Here is a 24911-nt window from a genome sequence, read left to right as displayed (position 1 = left end):
AGTTGTGGAATTGTACTTTTTCTTTACTTTCACATACACTGTGTTCACAGAAACATTGCTCGGATCTTGTCCCCTGGACCTTGGAGGACTTTTGGTGTGGATGATGTTCAGGTCGGATATTCCTTTAAATGATTCCACTGAACTGTACCATTTGATTGTCAGTCCTTTATTGAAAATTGTACCTTGTTCACACCACAGGGCCTACCAAAGCAAGGTTTCTCAAACAACTGTGGGGTGTTTGTTTTGATGGTAAGATGCTGGCTATTCAGCATATTATATTAGTCCTATTTTCTGTTATAACATATGAAAAGTTATTATTATTTCTGTGCTTGCAGCATGCAAAGCACTCTATTGTTATTGCTCACACTTTTTTTTGTTTATTATTCTTGACACTTTTTGGGACCTATTTCCTAAAGTTTTTACACTACATACACAATTCATACATCAAACTCCTGCAGAGTTGGATGCTGATGTGACATGTTGTGACTTCTTGGGGGGGATGTCTTCTACATCCTGAAATATATATCCCGGGGGGGATGTCTTCTACATCCTGAAATATATATCGGGGGGGGGGGTGTCTTCTACATCCTGAAATATATATCGGGGGGGGGGGCGGGGAATGTCTTCTACATCCTGAAATATATATCCGGGGGGGGGGGATGTCTCCTACATCATGAAATATATATATGTTATGTTGCTAAGTAAAGATGACGTAGAAGTCACCCAAGTCTCTGATGATTTACTGGAGCTGGTATAACTTAATGGACAAAGCACATTCAGCTTGTCAGTATATCTATATGGTATAGTCTGTCTCCATTCTCATGAGGAAAGTAAATAGCACTATAAATCAGGATAGGTGGTAACTGTATATATATATGCTCAATTAAATAATACAATTACAAAGTTATAAAATTTATCAACACAATTACAACAAATGTGTTGATACCACTTTATATAATATTTCAAATGATCTTCAAAAATTAATTACGTTTGTATTCAACGTGTGCCTTGCACAAACTTGTTGTTTGTATTCAGTGTGTGACAGTCAAACCTCAGCTGGACCAACAAAAAAGTGGGCGGGGTCAAACGTTTGACTCCGCCCACATCGAGCCCGGCCCCGAACTGCACACTGCAGTCAGGGATACATGGGGAAGACTGACGTTCCAATTCAACCGGTCAGCACCTGACGTCATTCTCTTGGTAACAACGTGTGTTGTGGTTGCCTAGTTGTTTAATAGCGCAATCACAAAGTTTCATTGCAAATATGCCAAAAAAGAATGGAAAGAAAAGCGGCGATAAATCAACTATTAAAGAGATAATTGGATTTGGAGACAAAACGTGTTTTGACGACGCATTGTCTGAAGGTGGAAAAGATTTCTACCGGTCGCAGATACGAAACTTGGAGGAACAATTGGAAAAGTGAGAGTTTCATTGGGTGGTCCGCACAGATCATTTCTATTCATATGTAGGCTAATCTCTGATCCTCTGAATAAGAAATAATGTTGCGAGTCAACACGCACTGACACTTTAAGATTATTGTTGGAACAATAGTTGGATAATATAACCACATAATGACAAAATAGAACCCATTGCCGCGGTGTGCGTAAAATAGGCAATCAAACACGAATCAGTTAGGACTAATGCAAATCATTAAAATATGTGTTATTTATAAAATACTGCACATTAACGTTAAAACAAAATACACCATAATAATATGAAACTAAATCATGTTCATTCCAAGCTTGTAGCCTTCCAATCAAGTTTCCATGACTGAATCCCACTCTCATCCTATTTTCTCACCTCATATTTGCAGATATCAGCACAAATGTGATGAGTTGGAGGTGCAACAGAAGGACTTCTCCTCTCAGTATTTCACCATTGAGAAGGAGAAGAAAGACATTGTGCTCTACCTGAAGCGCTCGCTGGCCCAGAAGGAGGATGAGCTCACAGACTTGTTGGAGAGACTGGTGGGACTGCAGCAGGCCAAGGATGCTGAGAAGGACTCCTTTGAGCTGCAGCTCAGTCAACTTCGCCAAGAGTTCCAGGAGAACAAGGACAAGCTCACCTCAGAGAACATGGTCCTTGGTAAGATACTAAGAACCTCGACGCCATAACATTCCATCCACATGATCCACCACCAGACTTTTATTTAAAACCAGAATATCTGATCAAACTTTGATCATTTACAGTTGAAGTCTGAAGTTTACATACACCTTAGCCAAATACATTTAAACTCCGTTTTTTCACAATTCCTGACATTTAATCCTAGTAAAAATTCCCTGTCTTAGGTCAGTTAGGATCACCACTTTATTTTAAGAATGTGAAATGTCAGAATAATAGTGGAGAGAATGATTTATTTCAGCTTTTATTTCTTTCATCACATTCCCAGTGGGTCAGAAGTTTACATACACTCAATTAGTATTTGGTAGCATTGCCTTTAAATTGTGTAACTTGGGTCAAACGTTTCGGGTAGCCTCCCTCAAGCTTCCCACAATAAGTTGGGTGAATTTTGGCCCATTCCTCCTGACAGAGCAGGTGTAACTGAGTCAGGTTTGTAGGTCTCCTTGCTCGCACACACTTTTTCAGTTCTGCCCACAAATTTCTATAGGATTGAGATCAAGGCTTTGTGATGGCCACGCCAATACCTTGACTTTGTTGTCCTTAAGCCATTTTCCCACAACTTTGGAAGTATACTTGGGGTCATTGTCCATTTGGAAGACCCATTTGCAACCAAGCTTTAACTTCCTGACTGATGTCTTGAGATGTTGCTTCAATATATCCACATAATGTTCCTCACTCATGATGCCATCTATTTTGTGAAGTGCACCAGTCTCTCCTGCAGCAAAGCACCCCCACAACATGATGCTGCCACCCCCGTGCTTTACGGTTGGGATGTTATTCTTCGGCTTGCAAGCCTCCCCCTTTTTCCTCCAAACATAACAATGGTCATTATGGCCAAACAGTTCTATTTTTGTTTCATCAGACCAGAGGACATTTCTCCAAAAAGTACGATCTTTGTCCCCATGTGCAGTTGCAAACTGTAGTCTGGCTTTTTTATGGCGGTTTTGGAGCAGTGGCTTCTTCCTTGCTGAGCGGTCTTTCAGGTTATGTCGATATAGGACTCATTTTATTGTGGATATAGATACTTTTGTACCCGTTTTCTCCAGCATCTTTACAAGGTCCTTTGCTGCTGTTCTGGGATTGATTTGCACTTTTTGCACCAAAGTACGTTCATCTCTAGGAGACAGAACACGTCTTCTTCCTGAGCAGTATGACGGCTGCGTGGCCCCATGGTGTTTCTACTTGCGTACTATTGTTTGTACAGATGAACGTGGTACCTTCAGGTGTTTGGAAATTGCTCCCAAGGATGATCCAGACTTGTGGAGGTCTACAATTTTTTTCTGAGGTCTTGGCTGATTTCTTTAGATTTTCCCATGATGTCAAGCAAAGAGGCAATGAGTTTGAAGGTAGGCCTTGAAATACATCCAGAGGTACACACCTCCAATTGACTCAAATGATGTCAATTAGCCTATCAGAAGCTTCTTAAGCCGTGACATCATTTTCTGGAATTTTCCAAGCTGTTTAAAGGCACAGTCAACTTAGTGTATGTAAACTTCTGACCCACTGGAATTGTGATACAGTGAATTATAAGTGAAATAATCTGTCCGTAAACAATTGTTGGAAAAATTACTTGTGTCATGCACAAAGTAGATGTCCTAACCGACTTGCCAAAACTATAGTTTGTTAACAAGCAATTTGTGGAGTGGTTGAAAAATAAGTTTTAATGACTCCAACCTAAGTGTATGTAAACTTCCGACTTCAACTGTAATTGTATTACTCCTATCTCCATCCCCATGCAGCCGGTAAGCTAGCAGCTCTCGAGGAGTTCCGTGTGCAGAAGGAGGAGCTGATGGCCCACTTGGAGGGCCTAGAGGAGCAGCTTGGGAAGCAGAGACAGGAGCACCACACAGTCATCTACAGCCTGGAGAGGAAGGCTGTGCTGGACAATGACAGGTCAATGCCATTATGTTAAGAAGCCATTTGTACACTGTATGATCTGGTCATGAGCTCCTGCTCATGCTGTCCTCCCTCCCTGCCCCCTCTAGACTAAAGAAGGAGATGCAGCAGCACGTGGCGGCGGTGGCAGCCGAGTTTCGGCGCGTGTCGGACAGGAAGATGCCAGAGACGACCATGAGGGCCATCCACGAGAATGTGTCTGTGACGGCCCAGCTTAGTCAGCTGTCAGACAAGAGCAAGCAGTTGCTGGAGGAGAACGAGGATCTGAGGGATAGAGAGAAGCATATCCGCAGAGAGATGGAGGTCCTGGAGCCCTTGTTCAACAAGATGACCCGTAAGAGCCTCAGCAACCAGAAGGTACTGGGGAGGGATAAGGGGTGAGAGCGATGATTGTCATGATTCTCAGCTTGCATGATTTTGGTGTATCAACACCTCCACATGATAATGACAGGAGCTGTCTGAAGCCTGATTTGATTGCTGACAGGTTACCCTGCTCTTCCTCTCTGCTCCTCTTCTCTTTTCATCAGGTGATCCATCAGCTCACAGAGAAGTGTAAGCAGATGCAGGCTGAGCTGGAGGAGTATGCTAGGGCTCAAGAGGAGCATCAACAACAGCAGAAGTATCATGTCGTACTGCTGGCAGAGATGCATGCCCTAAGGTCTGATGTTTCCATTCAGAATTCAAAAAGACTCCAGAGTTCCTGTTCTCTACATCAGGGGTGCACAATTCTGGTCCTGGTAAACCGCAGTGTCTGCTGGTTTTGTTCCTTGTCATTCAGTCAGTATAATTTACCAAAACCAGCAGGACTGCGGCCCTGTACATGATTTAATTAGTATTTTGCCTGGCTAACTGACATTAATGTGTAACAATGATACAGTATATCTTATTCATGTCAGACAAATAAATAATAATTCATTCAGCCTGTGACTGTGACATTTAAATGTCAGGTGCTCCCCTAGACAGTTTATTGTTACATGAAGGCCTCAAATGCCAGCGACGAGTGAGAGATATGTTAAATTAACAGTCAAACTAATTCTCACTAAATCTATTGAATTTCAATGGAACTGCATGAGTGGAACTTCCTGAAAAGTATGATTCCGGTCTTTTGTTTTTAACCCAATTTATATTGAAGAACTGAATTAGTAATTAACTCCAACATTCTGGTTTGTTCCTACAGGCAGGTGCAGGCCTCTCTGTTGGAGGAGACAGAGAGGAACTGTGCCGAGGCAAACAGGCTGGGGAGAGAGCTGGAGGAGGAGAGGGACATGAGAGGACAACTGGAGACCATCCTACAGGCGGCTGCATTCGCCCTGAAACAGGCCCTCATGGTAAGAAGTGCTAGGAATCAAGGGTGTAATCATTAGTCCAACAGTTGCAAACGAGAGTTTCTATTGGACAAATTCAGGTATATTTATCCACGTTCCGTTTGCTTCGTTTAAGAAAGGGTTTTCAACAGAATAGGCGGAATGAATACACCCCTGATCACACGCAAACACAGTTCACTTTCATAGCAGCCGCATGCAAACAGCATGATCCCTTTGATCGTTGCATAATTGCTTCTCTCATCTACGCTCTCTCCTCTTCTCACCTTTTTCCTTCACTTGTGGACTTCAGTGCACAACACATCAGCTGTCTGTGACCAGGCGAAAAATCCTTTCCAAGCCAAACCCTCATCTTATAACCGCTAACCACTACACACAGCCTACATCGTTGTCACCATATTAGCTAAAGTCAAGTCAACATAGCTGCTAAAACGAACGTGTTAGTAAACTAGCTACAATCATGCATCAGTGTACAGTTAGAAAGCAGTTTAGCAGTTACACCAGCGGGCCCCGGTGGCAATACATTTATAAAACTAAAAGCTTACCTTGACTTGGAAGAGTTCCAGTGTTGGATAGCCATAGCCAGCTAGGTAACATAGCATGGAAAAATACAAAATATAGCTCCCTCTTTCTTGCCGCTCCTTCATTTTTGAAGAACTTAATTTGTATTGTCTTTCTCTCTCTTAGAGTCAACCACATTTTATGCACTGCAGTGCTAGCTAGCTTATGCTTATGCTTTCAGTACTAGATTCATTCTCTGATCCTTTGATTGGGTGGACAAGAGCTCTAATAGGTTGGAGGACGTCTTTCGGAAGTTGTCATAATTACTGTGTAAGTCTATGGAAGGGGGTGAGAACCACGAGCCTCCTAGGTTTTGTATTGAAGTCAATGTACCCAGAAGAGGACTGAAACTAGGTGTCCTCCGGCTACACCATGGTGCTATCCTACAGAGTGCTGCTGAGGCTACTATAGACCTTCATTGCAAAACAGTGTGTTTTAATCAATTATTTGGTGTCATATGTGACAAGATGGCGGCGGAGAACAAGGCTGGCGTTTTACGTATTCCAAAGCAGTTGTGTTTTTTTGTTTGTTTCTTTGCGTTGTTTGTAACTTATTTTGTACATAATGTTGCTGCTACTGTCTCTTATGACCGAAAATAACTTCTAGACATCAGAACTGTGATTACTCACCATGGGCTGGCAGAATCCTTTTTTTCCTTTAACATTTACATTTTACATTTACGTCATTTAGCAGACGCTCTTATCCAGAGCGACTTACAAATTGGTGCATTCACCTTATGATATCCAGTGGAACAACCACTTTACAATAGTACATCTATATCTTTTTTTGGGGAGGGGTTAGAAGGATTACTATATCCTATCCCAGGTATTCCTTAAAGAGGTGGGGTTTCAGGTGTCTACGGAAGGTGGTGATTGACTCCGCTGTCCTGGCGTCGTGAGGGAGCTTGTTCCACCATTGGGGTGCCAGGGCAGCGAACAGTTTTGACTGGGCTGAGCGGGAACTGTGCTTCCGCAGAGGTAGGGGGGCCAGCAGGCCAGAGGTGGATGAACGCAGTGCCCTTGTTTGGGTGTAGGGCCTGATCAGAGCCTGAAGGTACGGAGGTGCCGTTCCCCTCACAGCTCCGTAGGCAAGCACAATGGTCTTGTAGCAGATGCGAGCTTCAACTGGAAGCCAGTGGAGTGTGCAGAGGAGCGGGGTGACGTGAGAGAAGTTGGGAAGGTTGAACACCAGACGGGCTGCGGTGTTCTGGATGAGTTGTAGGGGTTTAATGGCACAGGCAGGGAGCCCCGCCAACAGGGAGTTGCAGTAATCCAGACGGGAGATGACAAGTGCCTGGATTAGGACCTGCGCCGCTTCCTGTGTAAGGCAGGGTCGTACTCTGCGAATGTTGTATTAACAATTCCGACGAGCCCGACGTGAATGATATACTGCTTTCCCGGGAACAGGCCCAGATCCCCGTCATTTGCGTGAAGAGAAGGTGGAGAAAAAGGGGCCAGAGGGCGGGCTGCCTTCTGAGAATTCGTAGGCGATCGAATAAACCCCCACTTCCTTCCATTCTGCTAGCAAACGTGCAATCTTTGGAAAATAACATTTGATGACCTACGCGGAAGATTAAACTATCAACGGGACATTCAAAACTGTAATATCTTATGCTTCACGGAGTCGTGGCTGAACGACGACATTATCAACATACAGCTGGCTGGTTATATACGCTGTATCGGCAGGACAGAACAGCGGCGTCTGGTAAGACAAGGGGCATCGGACTATGTATTTTTGTAAATAACAGCTGGTGTACGATATCAAAGGAGTGTTGAAGTTTTGCTCGCCTGAGGTAGAGTATCACATGATAAGCTGTAGACCACACTATATACCTAGAGTTTTCATCTGTATTTTTTGTAGCTGTCTACATACCACCACAGACTGATGCTAGCACTAAGACCGCACTGAATGAGCTGTATTCCGCCATGCAAACAGGAAAACGCTCACCCAGAGGTGGCGCTCCTAGTAGCCGGGGACTTTAATGCAGGGAAACTTAAATCGGTCTTACCAAATTTCTATCAGCATGTTAAATGGGCAACCAGAGGGAAAAAAACTCTGGACCACCTTTACTCCACACACAGAGACACATACAAAGCTCTCCCTCACCCTCCATTTGGCAAATCTGACCATAATTCTATCCTCCTGATTCCTGCTTACAAGCAAAAATTAAAGCAGGAAGCACCAGTGACTCAATCAATAAAAAAGTGGTCAGATGAAGCAGATGCTAAGCTACAGGACTGCTTTGCTAGGATAGACTGGAATATGTTCCGGGATTCCTCCAATGGCATTGAGGAGTACACCACATCAGTCATTGGCTTCATCAATAAGTGCATCGATGACGTCATCCCCACAGTGACCGTACGTACATACCCCAACCAGAAGCCATGGATTACAGGCAACATCCGCACTGAGCTAAAGGCTAGAGCTACCGCTTTCAAGGAGCGGGACTCTTAACCCGGAAGCTTATAAGAAATCCCGCTATGCCCTCCGACGAACCATCAAACAAGCAAAGCGTCAATACAGGACTAAGATCAAATCGTACTACACTGGCTCTGACGCTCGTTGGATGTGGCAGGGCTTGCAAACCATTACAGACTACAAATGGAAGCACAGCCGAGAGCTGCCCAGTGACACCAGCCTACCAGATGAGCTAAACTACTTATATGCTCGATTCGAGGCAAATAACACTGAAACATGCATGAGAGCACCAGCTGTTCCGGAAGACTGTGTGATCACGCTCTCCGCAGCCGATGTAAGACCTTTAAACAGGTCAACATTCACAAGGCCGCAGGGCTAGACGGATTACAAGGACGTGTACTGTGCGAGCATGCGCTGACCAATTGGCAAGTGTCTTCACTGACAATTTCAACCTCTTCCTGTCCGAGTCTGTAGTACCAACATGTTTTAAGCAGACCAGCATAGTCCCTGTGCCCAAGAACACTAAGCTAACCTGCTAAATGACTACCGATCCGTTGCACTCAAGTCTGTAGCCATGAAGTGCTTTGAAAGGCTGGTCATTGCTCACATCAACACCATTATCCCAGAAACCCTAGACCCACTCCAATTTGCATAGCACCCTGACAGATCCACAGATGATGCAATCTCTATTGCACTCCACACTGCCCTTTCCCACCTGGACAAAAGGAACATCTATGTGAGAATGCTATTCATTGACTACAGCTCAGCGTTCAACACCATAGTGCCCTCAAAGCTAGTCAATAAGCTAAGGACCCTGGGACTAAACACCTCCCTCTGCAACTGGATCCAGGTGGTAAGGGTAGGTAACAACACATCCGCCACGCTGATCCTCAACACAGGGGCCCCTCAGGGGTGCGTGCTCAGTCCCCTGCTGTACTCCCTGTTTACTCATGACTGCACAGCCAGGCACGACTCCAACACCATCATTAAGTTTGCTGATGACACAACAGTGGTAGGCCTGATCAATGACGAGACAGCCTATAGGGAGGAGGTAAGAGACCTGGCCGTGTGGTGCCAGGACAACAACCTCTCCCTCAACATGATCAAGACAAAGGAGATGATTGTGGACTACAGGAAAAAGAGGACCGAGCACGCCCCCATTCTCATCGACAAGGCTGTAGTGGAGCAGGTTGAGAGCTTCAAGTTCCTTGGTGTCCACATCACCAACAAACTAACATGGTCCAAGCACACCAAGACAGTCGTGAAGAGGGCATGACAAAACCTATTCCCCCTCAGGAGACTGAAAAGATTTGGCATGGGTCCTCAGATCCTCAAAAGGTTTTACAGCTGCACCATCGAGAGCATCCTGACTAGCTGCATCACTGCCTGGTATGGAAACTGCTCGGCCTCCGACTGCAAGGCACTACAGAGGGTAGTGCGTACGGCCCAGTACATCACCGGCGCCAAGCTTCCTGCCATCCAGGACCTCTATACCAGGCGGTGTCAGAGGAAGGCCCTAAAAATTGTCAAAGACTCCAGCCACCCTAGTCATAGACAGTTGTCTCTGCTACTGCATGGCAAGCGGTACCGGAGCGCCAAGTCTAGGTCCAAGAGGCTTCTAAACAGCTCCTGGGTAGCCATTTGATTAGATGTTCGTTCATCTGATTAAATGGCTACCCAGACTCTTTGCATTGCCCCCCCCCCCCCCCCCCTTTACACTGCTGCTACTCTCTGTTGTTATCATCCATGCATTATTTAATAACTCTACCTACATGTACATATTACCTCAACTAACTTGTGCCCCCACACATTGACTCTGTACCGGTACCCCCCTCTGGACATAGTCTCGCTATTGTTATTTTACTGCTGCTCTTTAATTACTTGTTACTTTTATTTCTTATTCAGATTTTTTTTTTAACTGCATTGTTGATTAGGGGCTCGTAAGTAAGCATTTCACTGTAAGGTCTACACCTGTTGTATTTGGCGCATGTGACTAATACGATTTGATGTGAATATATTTAGTATAGTTTTATCTAAAAAGGACTTAACTTATTTTTTCAATTTAGATTTTTCTGAAATTCACTGAGGATAGTTCTCCCCTTCCTTCTGAGGAGCCTCCACTGGTGTAAACATTGCATGCGTGTAGATAGTCTTCTATGTATTATAAACTGTTTCCTGAAGCAATTATTGTATCATTACATTGTAGTTATGAGTCAGAATTCTGTTACTTTAGTTATAAACACTTGTGTAAAATGTTTCCACTTTGAGATGAGTAATTAACACTTGTGGTTAGATTTACCTCACACTTGCTCACCAGATGGAAATGTCACATTGCGATTAGTAGCACTAACGTAACTCCTTCGCCTATCCTAACAGGAGGTGCCTATAGAGGAGGACTCTGAGGTGAAGACTCTGGTCCGGAGGAACCAAATGATGCAGAAGCTGTTGGCTGTGTTGGACAGTGCTGCTCTGCTGGGGAAAGGGCCTGCCATGAAGGACTTCATCCCAGAGGGAGACTCCCTCCATGAGCTCAAGACCGGCCCTGGCCCAGGAAGGTACTGGAGGCGGCCTACATACTGCCTTCCTCTCCTCTAATGCTAGTGTAGCAGATGTGAGCTGGTGCACTAGTAACCATTGTGCAGGTTTACTCTGTACATTAGCACAGTCTTGGAGAAAGCTGTCAATACAGAACTATAGCAACATAATTATTCCATAACAATTACTGTTTATTTAAAAAAAAATTATGTTGCAAGAGTTAGTACATTGTTGCCATATGGTATGATTATTTATTTATTTATTTTTATTTATTTCACCTTTATTCAACCAGGTAGGCAAGTTGAGAACTAGTTCTCATTTACAATTGCGACCTGGCCAAGATTAAGCAAAGCAGTTCGACACATACAACAACACAGAGTTACACATGGAGTAAAACAAACATACAGTCAATAATACAGTAGAAAAATAAGTCTATATACAATGTGAGCAAATGAGGTGAGATAAGGGAGGTAAAGGCAAAAAAGGCCATGGTGGCAAAGTAAATACAATATAGCAAGTAAAACACTGGAATGGTAGATTTGTAGTGGAAGAAAGTGCAAAGTAGAAATAGAAATAATGGGGTGCAAAGGAGCAAAATAAATAAATACAGTAGGGGAAGAGGTAGTTGTATGGGCTAAATTATAGATGGGCTATGTACAGGTGCAGTGATCTGTGAGCTGCTCTGACAGCTGGTGCTTAAAGCTAGTGAGGGAGATAAGTGTTTCCAGTTTTAGAGATTTTTGTAGTTCGTTCCAGTCATTGGCAGCAGAGAACAGGAAGGAGAGACGGCCAAAGGAGAAATTGGCTTTGGGGGTGACCAGTGAGATATACCTGCTGGAGCGCGTGCTACAGGTGGGTGCTGCTATGGTGACCAGTGAGCGGAGATAAGGGGGGACTTTACCTAGCAGGGTCTTGTAGATGACCTGGAGCCAGTGGGTTTGGCGACGAGTATGAAGCGAGGGCCAGCCAACGAGAGCGTACAGGTCGCAGTAGTGGGTAGTATATGGGGCTTTGGTGACAAAACGGATGGCACTGTGATAGACTGCATCCAGTTTATTGAGTAGGGTATTGGAGGCTATTTTGTAAATGACATCGTCAAGGATCGGTAGGATGGTCAGTTTTAAGAGGGTATGTTTGGCAGCATGAGTGAAGGATGCTTTGTTGCGAAATAGGAAGCCAATTCTAGATTTAACTTTGGATTGGAGATGTTTGATGTGAGTCTGGAAGGAGAGCTTACAGTCTAACCAGACACCTAGGTATTTGTAGTTGTCCACATATTCTAAGTCAGAACCGTCCAGAGTAGTGGTGCTGGACAGACGGGCAGGTGCAGGCAGTGATCGGTTGAAGAGCATGCATTTAGTTTTACTTGTATTTAAAAGCAGTTGGAGGCCACGGAAGGAGAGTTGTACGGCATTGAAGCTCATCTGGAGGGTTGTTAACACAGTGTCCAAAGAAGGGCCAGAAGTATACAGAATGGTGTCGTCTGTGTAGAGGTGGATCAGAGACTCACCAGCAGCAAGAGCGACATCAGAGAAAAGAGTTGGCCCAAGAATTGAACCCTGTGGCACCCCCATAGAGACTACCAGAGGCCCGCACAACAGGCCATCCGATTTGACACATTGAACTTTATCAGAGAAGTAGTTGGTGAACCAGGGGAGGCAATCATTTGAGAAACCAAGGCTATTGAGTCTGCCGATGAGGATGTGGTGATTGACAGAGTCAAAAGCCTTGGCCAGGTCAATGAATACGGCAGCACAGTATTGTTTCTTATCGATGGCGGTTACGATATCGTTTAGGACCTTGAGCGTGTGTAACGCCCTGGCCATAGAGAGGGTTTTTTGTTCTCTATTTTTGGTTGGGCTAGGGTGTGACATGGGTGGGCGTTCTAGGTTTCTTTTTCTATGTTGGTGGTTTTCTTTGTTTCGGCAGTGTATGGCTCTCAATCAGAAACAGGTGTAAGTCGTTTGTTGCTGATTGAGAGTCATACATAGGCAGCCTGTTTTTCCTTTGGGGTTTGTGGGTGAATGTTTTCTGTTTAGAGTTTGTATCCTGACAGAACTGTTGCTGGTTGTTCTTTTTGGTTTCTTTTTGTATAGTGTTCTTTCGGTCATTAAAAACCTTACAAGATGAACACATCCTCCGCTGCACCTTGGTCTCATTTCAACGACGGCCATTACAGCGTGGCTGAGGTTCACCCATGACCAGCTCTGAAACCAGATTGCATAGCGGAGAAGGTGCGGTGGGATTCAAAATGTTCGGTAATCTGTTTGTTGATTTGGCTTTTGAAGACCTTAGAAAGGCAGGGTAGGATTGATATAGGTCTGTAGCAGTTTGGGTCAAGAGTGTCCCCTCCTTTGAAGAGGGGGATGACAGCAGCTGCTTTCCAATCTTTTGGAATCTCAGACGACAGTAGATTGCAAAACCGCCCCCTTTGGCCGTTCTATCTTGTCTGAAAATGTTGTAGTTAGGGATGAAGATTTCAGAGTTTTTGGTGGACTTCCTAAGCCAGGATTCAGACACGGCTAGGACATCCGGGTTGGCAGAGTGTGCTGAAGCAGTGAATAAAACAAACTTAGGGAGGAGGCTTCTAATGTTAACATGCATGAAACCAAGGCTATTACGGTTACAGAAGTCATCAAAAGAGAGCGCCTGGGGAATAGGAGTGGAGCTAGGCACTGCAGGGCTTGGATTCACCTCTACATCACCAGAGGAACAGAGGAGGAGTAGGATAAGGGTACGTCTAAAAGCTATGAGAATTGGTCGTCTATGATGTCCGGAATAGAGAGTAAAAGGAGCAGGTTTCTGGGGGCGATAAAATAGCTTCAAGATATAATGTACAGACAAAGGTATGGTAGGATGTGAATACAGTGAAGGTAAACCTAGGCATTGAGTGATGATGAGAGAGATATTGTCTCTAGAAACATAATTTAAACCAGAAGATGTCATAGCATGTGTGGGTGGTGGAACTGAAAGGTTGGATAAGGTATAATGAGCAGGGCTAGAGGCTCTACAGTGAAATAAGCCAATAAACACTAACCAGAACAGCAATGGACAAGGCAAATTGACATTAAGGTTGAGGCATGCTTAGCTGAGTGATCATAAGGGTCTAGTGAGATTCAGACAGCTAGCCGGGCCATAGGTAGCAAGCTGGCAGAAGATGGAGGGAGGTCTGTTTTTAGCCACCTCGTGCGTTTCCGTCTGTAGATTAGTGGGGTTCCATGTGGTAGGGGGGACCAGTCCAATTGGCAAAATAGTTATAGTTATAGTGGCCCAAGAAAATTGTCCGATAGACCTATTCAGATAGCAGCCGATAAGACAGCTAACGATTAGCGGGCCGCAGATGGGCGTTCAGGTTACGTCGCGACGGAGGGGCCAGTTGGATAACTCCCTCGGGCAGATAACGTCGGTAGTCCAGTCGTGAAGGCCCGATGGCGCTCCGCATCGGCAGTAAAACGGGTCCGGATAGGTGATATTAGCCCAGGAGTGGCTGATGGAAATCTTCAGCTGGCTAGCTCCGGAATAATTGATGTTAGCTCCAGGACCGACGTTAGCCAATAGTCACTCGGGTAGCAGCTAGCTAGCTGCAAGATCCAGGTGTAAATGTCCAGAGCCTGCGGTACAAATCCGGGGATGTGGAGAAAAAATTGGTCCGGTATGCTCTGGTCTGAGTCGCGCTGTACAAAACTGGCTATAGCTTTTCGAGCTAAGGGATAGCTGATGACCGCCAACCGTGGCTAGCTGAACTCTAACGTTAGCCAGTGAACTGGCCAACCTCTGGCTAACCTCTAGCTAGCTTCTGTTGTGGATTTCAGATTTTAGGTAAATAATTTTTTAAAAATGTAATTGGTGAGGCGGGTTGCAGGAGAGTGTTTTGAGGTTGAGTTTTTAGAAAAAAATATATAAAAGATATGCGAAGAAAATATGTAAATATATATATACACGGGACACGACAAGAGGAGGACAAAGGACATCTGACTGCTATGCCATCTTGGAATGAATTAATTATCAAGATGCTCAAGATACACTAGATGGTCAACATCATCCAACATCACATTCCAAAATCATGGGCATTAATATGGAGTTGGTCCCCACTTTGCTACTATAACAGCCTCTACTCTTCTGGGAAGGCTTTCCACTAGATGTTGGAATATTGCTGCAGGGTCTTGCTTCCATTCAGCCACAAGAACATTAGTGAGGTCGGGCACAGATGTTGGGTGATTAGGCCTGGCTCGCAGTTAGCCTTCCAATTCATCCCAAAGGCGTTCGATGGGGTTGAGGTCAGGGCTCTGTGCAGGCCAGTCAAGTTTTTCCACACCGATCTCGACAAACCATTTCTGTATGGAGCTCGCTTGTCCACGGGGGCATTGTCATACTGAAACAGGAAAGGGCCTTCCCCAAACTGTTGCCACAAAGCACAGAATAGTCTAGAATGTCATTGTATGATGGGGTTAAGATTTCCCTTCCCTGGAACTAAAGGGCCCAAACCATGAAAAACAACCCCATACCATTATTCCTCCTCCACCAAACTTTACATTTGGCACTATGCATTCGGGTAGGTAGTGTTCTCCTGGCATCTGCCAAACCCAGATTCGTCCATCGGTCTGCCAGATGGTGAAGCGCGATTCATCACTCTAGAGAATGCGTTTCCACTGCTCCAGAGTCCAATGGCGGTGAGCTTTACACCACTCCAGTCAACGTTTGTCATTGCACATGGTAGTCATAGGCTTGTGTCCAGCTGCTCGGCTATGGAAACCCATTTCATGAGCTCCCGACGAACAGTTCTTGTGCTGACGTTGCTTCCAGAGGCAGTTTAGAACTCGGTAGTGAGTGTTGCAACTGAGGACAGATCATTTTTACACGGTACGCACTTCAGCACTCAGCAGTCCTGTTCTGTGAGCTTGTGTGGCCTACCACTTCGCGGCTGAGCCGTTGTTGTGCCTAGACATTTCCACTTCACAATAACAGCACTTAGTGTTGACCAGGGCAGCTCTAGTAGGCCAGAAATTTGTTGAACTGACTTGTTGGAAAGGTGGCATCCTATGATGGTGCCACGTTGAAAGTCACTGAGCTCTTCAGTAAGGCCATTCTACTGCCAGTGTTTGTCTATGGAGATTGCATGGCATGTGCTCGATTTTATACACCTATCAGGAACGGTTGTGGCTAAAATAGCCAAATCCACAAATTTTAAAGGAGTGTCCACATACTTGTGTAGTGTATTTCTCTAGCTCACTATGTTTCTTAAATGACATGCATACTTGTCTCCTACACCCTCCTCCAGATCATCAGGTCTTCTTGGTCCTCTTGTCAAGGACACCACCCAGCTGTCTCACTTCAAGACAGGAGACCTGGGCCTCGTACCGCGACGGACACACAACTACAACAACCTCCTGTCCAAGATGGGACCCCTCTCCAAGAGCACCCGCCTTCAACTGCACAGGTGATTGAGCTGCATTTTATGCTTGCCAAAAATACTCTTAGATTAGGAAATGCAATGTCGTCAGTGTATATATTAATATATATTGTAACTTAGTTACAGTAGATACAGAGAGTGGGGGATTTTTTTATTTATTAATTCAATGGTCAGAAGTATGTTTTATGTTAAGTGGATTTTTTAAATGTAAACATGTAAACCGATTTGTGTCAATGTATTGGTGACCGTAGCGCCTCTGTTTGTCAGGAAAGTCTCACCACCCCAGAAGAGGACCAGCCCATCCAAACCCTCTGGTCCAGAGACCCTGGCTCCTCGGCTCAGGGACCCTCCCAGAGGGAGCCTGCTTTCCAACCAGGGGCAGCGCCGCTGAACCCATCTTCAGATAGGCAGGACTGGGACTGGGATTTAAACCCCTTTTAATGGGACATTTCAACAAAAAATAAATGTTGCTACATGGTTATGCTCACTTTTTGGAATGACATGACTAATGCTGTTTCTTTTCCAGCCACTAGGTGGCAGGAGCAACTCTTAGAATATGTTGTACTGAAGCAGACAAAAGACCAGACACTATAATTTTATCTCTAGAAATCTAATAAAGGCTCTGTTATTTTGTGTTATGATTTAGGTCAAATTCATTTGGAGACTAAAGCCAAACAATAAACATTAGAAATGTATACTCAAAATAATAAAGGTGAACTAAATAAAGGTGAAATAAAAAAGATTAAGACATACTGTAACAAAGCCAATTGTCCATCTACTAAATCCAATATGTAGTTCATGAAGTAATAAACAGAGGAAAATACTTTAAAATTGCTGATCTTTACAAGGCTGACTTTACAAGGTTCAATGGTTGTTATGAGGGCAGAATGTGGGCTGTTGTACTGTACATCTGCCCATCTGTTACATTAAGTGAAGTCTGGTGTTTGACATTGTCAAGGTCTCTATAATGCAAATAAACACAAAGTCTATGAGGACATCTGGTTTATCAAATTAAAATGGGCCCATCACTGCATTACCATCTGCCTTTTGAGATGTAAGCTTGTTAATTTATTAAGGTTTCATTTTCACTTGTTCAGACGAATGAAAGCTGTCATTGCACACCATGTACCTATCAAATCATTTTTAGACCATCACAAGTTCCTAGGGTGTTAGAAACATATGATCATAGAGAGGATATTCCCCATTGAATATATATTTTAATAATGAGACAATGGCAATCTCACAGACCTTTTATTGTAGAGCTGACATGACGTCCTGATTTTATGCGTTATGCATTGACGTATTGATTAAATCCTGATGTTCTTATTCTCTAAACTCTTTGTCTTTGTATCCCTTTCTGATGGACGCAACATTTTTTTTTAAAGTGACACTATGGGACCCCAGATGATGTGAAACAATGGTGCTTGTGTTTCAACAGCAGCAATGTTCACATTTTTGTCATATTAAAGCTCTGTGACTAGATGCATGTGAATAAGGGAATGTGGATGGGGACATTTCTTAGATATCTTTTTGTGAGCTCATTGTAAACATTTTGCGACTACTACCCTGTAAATGTGCAGCTGTATCGTATCTCTTTCTCACTGTCATAATTCAACGTGCTTTTCATGATGTCTTTACCCATCAAAGCTAGTTAAAAATATCTCTCCCTAAATTAATCAGTGTCTCATTTGTAGGGACATGAGAAGACATCACAGGCAGTAGCTCTTTTTAATTGGTGTGATTTATCACCTTCCTCTGCAGTAATTCCCAGGTGAACATACCTGCCTTCTCAGCCCTGAAAATGATTTATTTCTTGGCCCAGTGAGGTTTTGAGAATGTAGATCTTTCCTTGCTGGATCCACACAATGTTTTGTCTCGGGCTGGGCTATTAAAATGGATCCTGCCTCATTGTGCTGCTTGGAACCACCTAGATGAAACTAGAGCTTAAAGGTTTGTATGAGCTGGCCAATGTCCTCTTTTATTTCCCTTCAACAGCAGACAGATGGACCTCTCAGTTCCTTTTAAAAGGCAGTCAAGCTGCATCTGAAATGGCATCCTATTCCCTATGTAGTGCACCACTTTTGTGCACATAGGGAGTAGGTTGTGGGCCTTGGTCAAATGTAGTGCATTAAAAAGGTAACAGGGTTCCATTTCAGACTCAGAGCTATCAGAAGCTGTTATCACATTTTTTTCAGTGTTTTGAAGTGTTGCTGACTTATTTTTAAAACAGATTGGTAAGCTACCCACCGTTAGTCTGGCTGACACCAAACTCGAAGTCTTCCTGATTACAGTCTGGAAAGGATCCTTTATGTTGTAGGCACAGTGCATTGATAATGAAAGGAGCTGTGTTTTTTCTGATTGAGTGAGAAAGACAGGAGAACCAAACACCCACATGGACAGCCACACAGCCCGAGTGCCGCCCCCTTCCAAAACAACTGTTGAATTTTCAAATCTAAACAATGAGAATTCTCAACCCCAGGAAAGAAAACGTTTGAGAGAACCAATCAAAGCTCAAGACAATTTCTGTGCGAATATTGCACCATCAACGGTCTCCTGTCCATACCAGTGTATAACAGCACTCCCTTGCTGTGTACCACGTGAGTCGCATCAGCCAGGCTAACCCAGTGTAGGATGCACTTGTTCCCTCTGTGGAAAGGGTTCTACATGAAACCCAAAAGGGTTCTTCAAAGGGTTGTCCCATGGGGACAGCCGAAGAACCCTTTTAGGTTCTAGATAGCACCTTTTTTTCTTAGTGTGGGTATCTATATTAGATGCATGAGTGGCAACTGAACTGCAGTCTACTGAGACTGAGGCATTGGCATAGCAATCAAGTACATGGTTATTTTTATACAGTGCTCTCCTGCCATGCTTCAATGATGCATGAGTTCAGTACAGGTTTTGATTGAATGGATCATCTCTCAGTCTCCACTCCTCAATCATACATTTTTCAATGGCTAGTGCGTTAGGTCAGTGCATGGTGTTTGTAGCATCAGGGTTGAGTTCAAAGCTTTCATTGGCCACTTATGCTGAATATATGTGTCACTGTCAGTGTTGCCAGTACTGTAATTTGCTTTGGATAAAAGTGTCCATAATGATATTATTGTCAGCTGAACAGCAGTGAGGTGTGTTAGCCATCCATCCTCTTTCCCTCCCTATAGCTGCAGTCATTGCCTCTTGACCTTGAACGCCCATGAAGCAGCAGAGTAGTTGTGAACATGCAGCAGCTCATCAAATATTTATACCCAGATCTAATTCAGGACTTCATGTGGTTTTCCTTTGCTTTGGGGCCAGGGTCTGTCTCTCTTGGGGTTGAGTAAAGTAAAATCTCTATGACTGCTCCAGCTTGCTTCAGAGTAAACATGGAGGAAAAAGGGAATGTTTGGAGGAATGTATTTTATTAGATTTGTTTTTTTTATTATCTCCAATTCACATAAAAATCTGTTTTAAATACTCAACTTTATTTGAAACATTGAGATGACCTCAATTGACTGGGAACCGCGATATCATTCACATCCCCTCCCTTCCACATCAACATGCTTCCTCCTTCTGTATCACATATTACAGCTTTTAATGTTACATATAATGTGCTCACTGGCCTGGTAGCTCCCCCGCCCCCCCACAATGCAGTTGATGCCCTGTCATCGTTCCAGTAGCAATCCCCTGTTGATTTAGCAGAGTGCTCTGCTCTGTTGCCTCTCTCTGTCCTGATCCCCTGATCCCCTGATTGGAACTCACAGCAGAGGTGAAGGCCAAGCTGCTGTGTAGGTATCTGGTAAGGAAAGACCAGGAGAAATTCTACAGTGGGTTGTGATGAAAAATAAATAAATAGGGTGACAGTGAAGGTGACACTGATAAAGAGAGAATGAGCGAAATGTTTGTGTCAGAGAGAAAAAAGAGAATGGGGTAGAGAGAGGGAGAGATGGAGAGGAAGAGAGCGAGGCAGCAAGAAAGAGAGGCAGTGAGAGAGAGAGAGAGAGAGAGAGAGGCAGAGGGAGGAATAAAGCTAGGCTAATCTCTGACATCTCGATGGGCTGTTCAGTGTCGTTGTTATTAGTTGTGCCACAGAGTTTCTAAACCCAGAGGCGCAACACCACGAGACATCCGGGATCGCTTGCGAAGCAGGCCGGGGTTTGAGAAGTCAATGAGAGAAGTGAAAAATCCAACTGGGCACGTCTAGTTTTGATTTATATTTGGTTGAGTTGTCAATTAATGTGAATTCAATGTTGAATCAACAAAACATTTCAGCATGTCATTGGATTTAGGTTAATGGATGACGTTTTTAAAATCCATTCAGTTTTCCACGTTGATTCAATGAAATTAAGTGGAAACAATGTTGATTCATCCAGCTTTTGCAGAGTGGGATTCTTCCTTTATTTGTTAATTTTCTCAAAATCTAAAAGCACAACCAAGATTCAAACCAATGTCTTAAGTATAGAATAAAAATAACTTGATGCTGGATAATGAACAATGCCGAAATAGCCAAAACAAACTTCCGGAAGTAATCAAGGCACTCTCATGTACTGAATTTTTTTCTTTCTTCAGTTTAAAGCAAATGTTCTTGCAATTCTATACATTTTGCAATGTCTAATGTGTATTCATGTGATATTTGAGTGACTCAAACATGGGTCTATGAGCTAAATAACCTACCTAAAAAATGCTAGCTGACGAGCAAGTTGATCTGGACATTTCTGAAAAGTTATGAATAGCTCTCTAAGGTGTGGAATGACTAACATGACAAGACGAAAACTGATGATGCACTACCCAATTTCGAAAGTGCATTCTACTCTTACAAATTTCAAGAGTAAGTTTAAAGCCGTTATGAGTTCCCCCCTGCCGACCCCGAGCACCCCCTAGCCCCTAGTGCAGGTGACTGCCGACTGACTGATCTACAAATCACCTTGCATCATAAATAACTCCTCAATAATATTTGTAAATCAGTCAATTTACCCATGATACATCACCCTTTTGATGATCTCGAACACGGCCAATGACATCACATGATAAGTTGGACTAGACACACGTTTCATACCTGTTTACACTGACAGTTCAGGCTTTTGCGTTTTAATTTAGCTTTTGATAGAGGAATATGTCATGAAAATGAACTACATACAGACAATCATTTTAAGAGCCTGGAGATACTGCTGCTATTGACTTCAGCAGAAATCTTGACAGCTACGATAAAGCCAGACAGTATCAGCCAGGTGTGTCTGCAGAAACACTCAGTGCTGGTGTGTGAAATCACACACTGCAGGATAAGAGGAAACACATTGCACTTCTATATACTTTCTTTTTCACCTCCTTTTGTAAGTGTTGAAAATAGCTGTTCCTTGTCTACTATCCTACAGAACACTCAGATGGTCGTATACGGTTCCTATAATTGCAGTGTTTAGCATTGAAAGATTCAATCATAGGAGTTATTATTTTTCAGATATCGTTGTATACACGCAACATTCCATAACCTGTAGATATGAAGGTGTGATGTGAGTTGATTAATACCAGAGACACAACTACCTGTGTATCTAAGCACTGCAATGTGTCCTGCCTATACGCATTGTCAAACCCCTGCATGTCAGCTGATCTTGTTCTGCGGTGCAATGGCTGTCTCACCTTGAGGTACACCTGCTGCTGTCTGACGCAGGTTGAGAACACGTCATACTCCCTCCAGCCGAGCCTTCTGCTGATGGAGCTGAACCACAAGCAATCTCACAGCACTGAAATGAGACCGTTCTATAGCACAGTACAGTACTATCATATGAAACAAAATACTATTATAATATGACAATTGAAAACCATAAGGTCTAGCACAATGAATCAAACAGTCATGGGCTTTCAGTGTATGAATGATCCGACACTGGAGATCAAGCAAAAAGCAAACTATTGATCCTTTGTTTCTTGATGATATTGTAGGCTAAGAGTCAACATCACCAATGCCTGTGTGTGTATATGTGTGTGTGTGTGTGTGTGTGTCTGTGTCTGTGTATTTGGAGGTGATGCACACAGGGTTTAAATGATCAGCTGTCAGAATGAGGCCAATAACTCATTCTCATAATCAGAGTGTATGTGAAAGGAGTGTGCAAGAGACTCTCAGCTGAAACTATATACTCATGGTTTTTATTTAACAAACTGTATAATTATGCATGTAACATGTCTATTACATCCACCCCTGACATTTTCCTACCATTGAGGTTTGACATTATGTCCTGGTCTTATTGTGCAGGGGTGGATGTAATTATTGTGCTGATGTACTTTGTTTGTAAGTAACACTGGTTAATACCATGCAGTTTCTGTAGGCCTAGCCTATGTTTTATTGGCTTGTTCAAGGTTGTGAATAATTCCCACTGTGAAATGTTGGGACAAAAAGCAAGCGCCCACTACTTATTTTCAGTCATATTCATTCTCACACAATCATATAGGCCTAGTCCAATTCTCCAAGGCATAATTTGCTTACCAAATGCAGTCATATGTCTTGCGTTTTAGCGCTGAACAACCATAACGCGCGTGCGCACTATCCCGCTCATGGTTGTTGCCACGGTCAGTGAGTGCTGCTGACACCGCTGTGACCAAAAAACAAGCGTGTGCTGTCGGGTGCTGAATCCACGTTGTCCCAAACCGAGATGAAAACGGAGTTGGTTGCGCAAACACGAAGTCCTACCAGTAAAAATCTACCATTGAAATATTTTGGATGTGTTACCTTGGTTTGGTTCAAGAACTGTAACTATGTAAGTATTTACTCAATGCCAAATTTTGCTTGAAATAGCGCAGGCAAGGATGCATATCCTGCTGCACTGTTGGTCAGCGGTGCTGCTAGCAATTTAACAAGGCAGCATGCAAATTCCGAACGTTTTCTAAACATGATAGGTAGCTAATTGTTATTTCCCCCTTAATATGACATGCACTAATCTGGATGTTTTTATTTTCTAGTGACGTTCAGTGATCTAATCATTGATGTCTGTCAAGGTAGAAAGCCATGCCATTTGGCTAGCTAGTTAACGTAATATCACAATTCAAAAGGATTGTCAGAAACAAATTGAAAAGAGGATGACATTAACTTTTATGTTGGCTTGAGTTTTTGTATATTTATATTTTCACTTGCGGTTGTTTGATGTATAAGTACACCTGTCATATCCATGCAACTTATCTCAATTTACTCCTGAAAGTTGTAATAGTAGGATGCACAAGGTACACTTTCGAAATTGGGTAGTGCATCATAAGTTTTCTTCTTGCCATTGCAGACCTTAGAGAGTTATTTCTAACTTGTCAGAAATGTACAGATCAACTTACCCATGTCTGCAAAAAAATGTTGCTCTGTTTTTTTGTTGTTGTCCATAGATGTTGCTGTAATGTTTGTCACTCAAATAACAGATGAACACGCGGAATGTTCCCCAATGCTGGAAGGGGGGCCCGAGTGAAAAAGTTTGGGAACCCGTGCTGTACAAGACTGTAGACTTGGGCGATATGGATGAAAATACATATCTGGATACATTTTTTTAAATGACCCTTTAAACTACTACTAGTTTGATTGTAGCCATTAACATTCACCCATATTAGTAAACCTAAGGAACGATATCAGCAAAATGCCTGCGATAAGTGTTCGTTATGGTCGGTGTCGATAACGTTTGTTTTATCGTCCCAGCTTTACTGCAGAGTAAGCAGCAGAGTGCACAGACTGTAGCAGGTACTGGTCCTATAGAATGGAAACGGTAACCGGAGCCTAATTTCCTAAGGCTCCCTGGGCAGTCAAGCTAAACTAAACGGGCATAGCGTGCACGGCTTGTAAATGAGAAGTGTGTGAGTGACATTTTGTTTTGCAATTAGTGTTATGCGTCTTGTGTATACAGAATACACCACTGTTTTCTCCACCACACATCTAACAGTGAGGCTACTGTCAACAGTGCCGTGGTGGTGGTGCAGTTTTAGCTTGCCAGTCTTTTTGGGTGTTACTTTTTCAGTAATAGGAGAAGCCATACTATAACCAGCAGATATGTAATTGAAGAGCAGGATAGATAGATAGATAGATAGATAGATAGAAATTCCATTGAAAGGTTGAAAAGAAGAGTTCAGTAATGGACACCTCGGACTCGTAATATGACCCATTTGAAATGGATGAATTGCATTCCATTGATCAACGGTACATCTACAATGATCCTGTTTTATTTTCAATCCTTTTCGCAATACATGATGGGTTGTCTGGTTGTGGGTGTGCATGGTTATACATTTTGAAAGCCCCTAAATTCCCTGCTATCAACATATTCCAGTGTTCCATGCCCAAGGCTCCGCTGCTCAGAAGGGGATGTTTTGGAATTCAGTCCCTTCATAGCCTAACTGTTAAACTGAAACCATATCTGCCTCAGCTAAGTGTTGGCAGTCATCAAGGCCTAATCGATGGAATGTTCTCTCTCTGACTTGATGGGTAAGATGTCTTAAGATATTATTGCTGAATTGCTGTTTTTTATCTCCTCTTACACACATGTGCGCGCACACACAATCTTTGAAGATTATTGTTGGCTTATTGTTGGGTGGCTGAATCCCAGACATCAGACAGTATCCCATAATGACTAATAAAATGTTGATCACTAGGTGTGCTCTTATAGACATGACCCCCCCCCCCCCCTACTCTCCACACACAGGGAGGAGGATGCCTGAAACAA

The 24911-nt window shown here is 43.4% G+C and overlaps 2 protein-coding genes and 1 long non-coding RNA gene across 4 annotated transcripts in view; 2 read left to right on the top strand and 1 right to left on the bottom strand.

Moving 5' to 3' along the window:
- Nucleotides 1–1144: 1144 nt before the first annotated feature.
- On the top strand, nt 1145–17745 carry cfap157 (cilia and flagella associated protein 157). 2 transcript variants are annotated; one of them, XM_014171567.2, is made up of 9 exons: nt 1145–1419; nt 1814–2085; nt 3861–4014; nt 4107–4374; nt 4545–4675; nt 5195–5345; nt 10695–10873; nt 16132–16290; nt 16536–17745. In XM_014171567.2, the coding sequence occupies exons 1-9, from the start codon at nt 1265–1267 to the stop codon at nt 16702–16704; spliced, it is 1638 nt and encodes a 545-aa protein (XP_014027042.2). In that variant the 5' UTR covers nt 1145–1264; the 3' UTR covers nt 16705–17745. The 2 variants fall into 2 exon arrangements, with proteins under 2 accessions (XP_014027042.2, XP_014027043.2); XM_014171568.2 differs by having other exon boundaries at nt 16531–17745.
- A 1950-nt stretch (nt 17746–19695) lies between these two features.
- Nucleotides 19696–22961, bottom strand: LOC106585410 (uncharacterized). Its single transcript, XR_001323959.2, has 3 exons — nt 22712–22961; nt 21871–21949; nt 19696–20032 (listed from the first exon to the last, which is right to left on the bottom strand). It is a non-coding gene; the product is annotated as an uncharacterized lncRNA (long non-coding RNA).
- LOC106585409 (spermatid perinuclear RNA-binding protein) overlaps nt 22764–24911 on the top strand; it is a 37280-nt gene continuing 35132 nt past the window's right edge. The window contains exon 1 of the mRNA XM_014171569.2: nt 22764–22982. The gene's annotated coding sequence lies outside the window, so the exon portion shown is untranslated. The remainder of the gene's footprint in view (nt 22983–24911) is intronic.

This window comes from Salmo salar, chromosome ssa24 (assembly GCF_905237065.1).
Source record: "Salmo salar chromosome ssa24, Ssal_v3.1, whole genome shotgun sequence".
Lineage (NCBI taxonomy): Eukaryota > Metazoa > Chordata > Actinopteri > Salmoniformes > Salmonidae > Salmo > Salmo salar.
This window is presented reverse-complemented; position numbering and strand designations above follow the sequence as displayed.

Bases quoted from the DNA above. Each gene is read 5' to 3' on its own strand.
- cfap157 (XM_014171567.2), top strand. From the start codon at position 1,265: ATGCCAAAAAAGAATGGAAAGAAAAGCGGCGATAAATCAACTATTAAA. The intron at 4,015-4,106 runs GTCAATGCCATT...TGCCCCCTCTAG, and splicing joins GCTGTGCTGGACAATGACAG to ACTAAAGAAGGAGATGCAGC. The intron at 16,291-16,535 runs GTGATTGAGCTG...TTGTCAGGAAAG, and splicing joins ACCCGCCTTCAACTGCACAG to TCTCACCACCCCAGAAGAGG.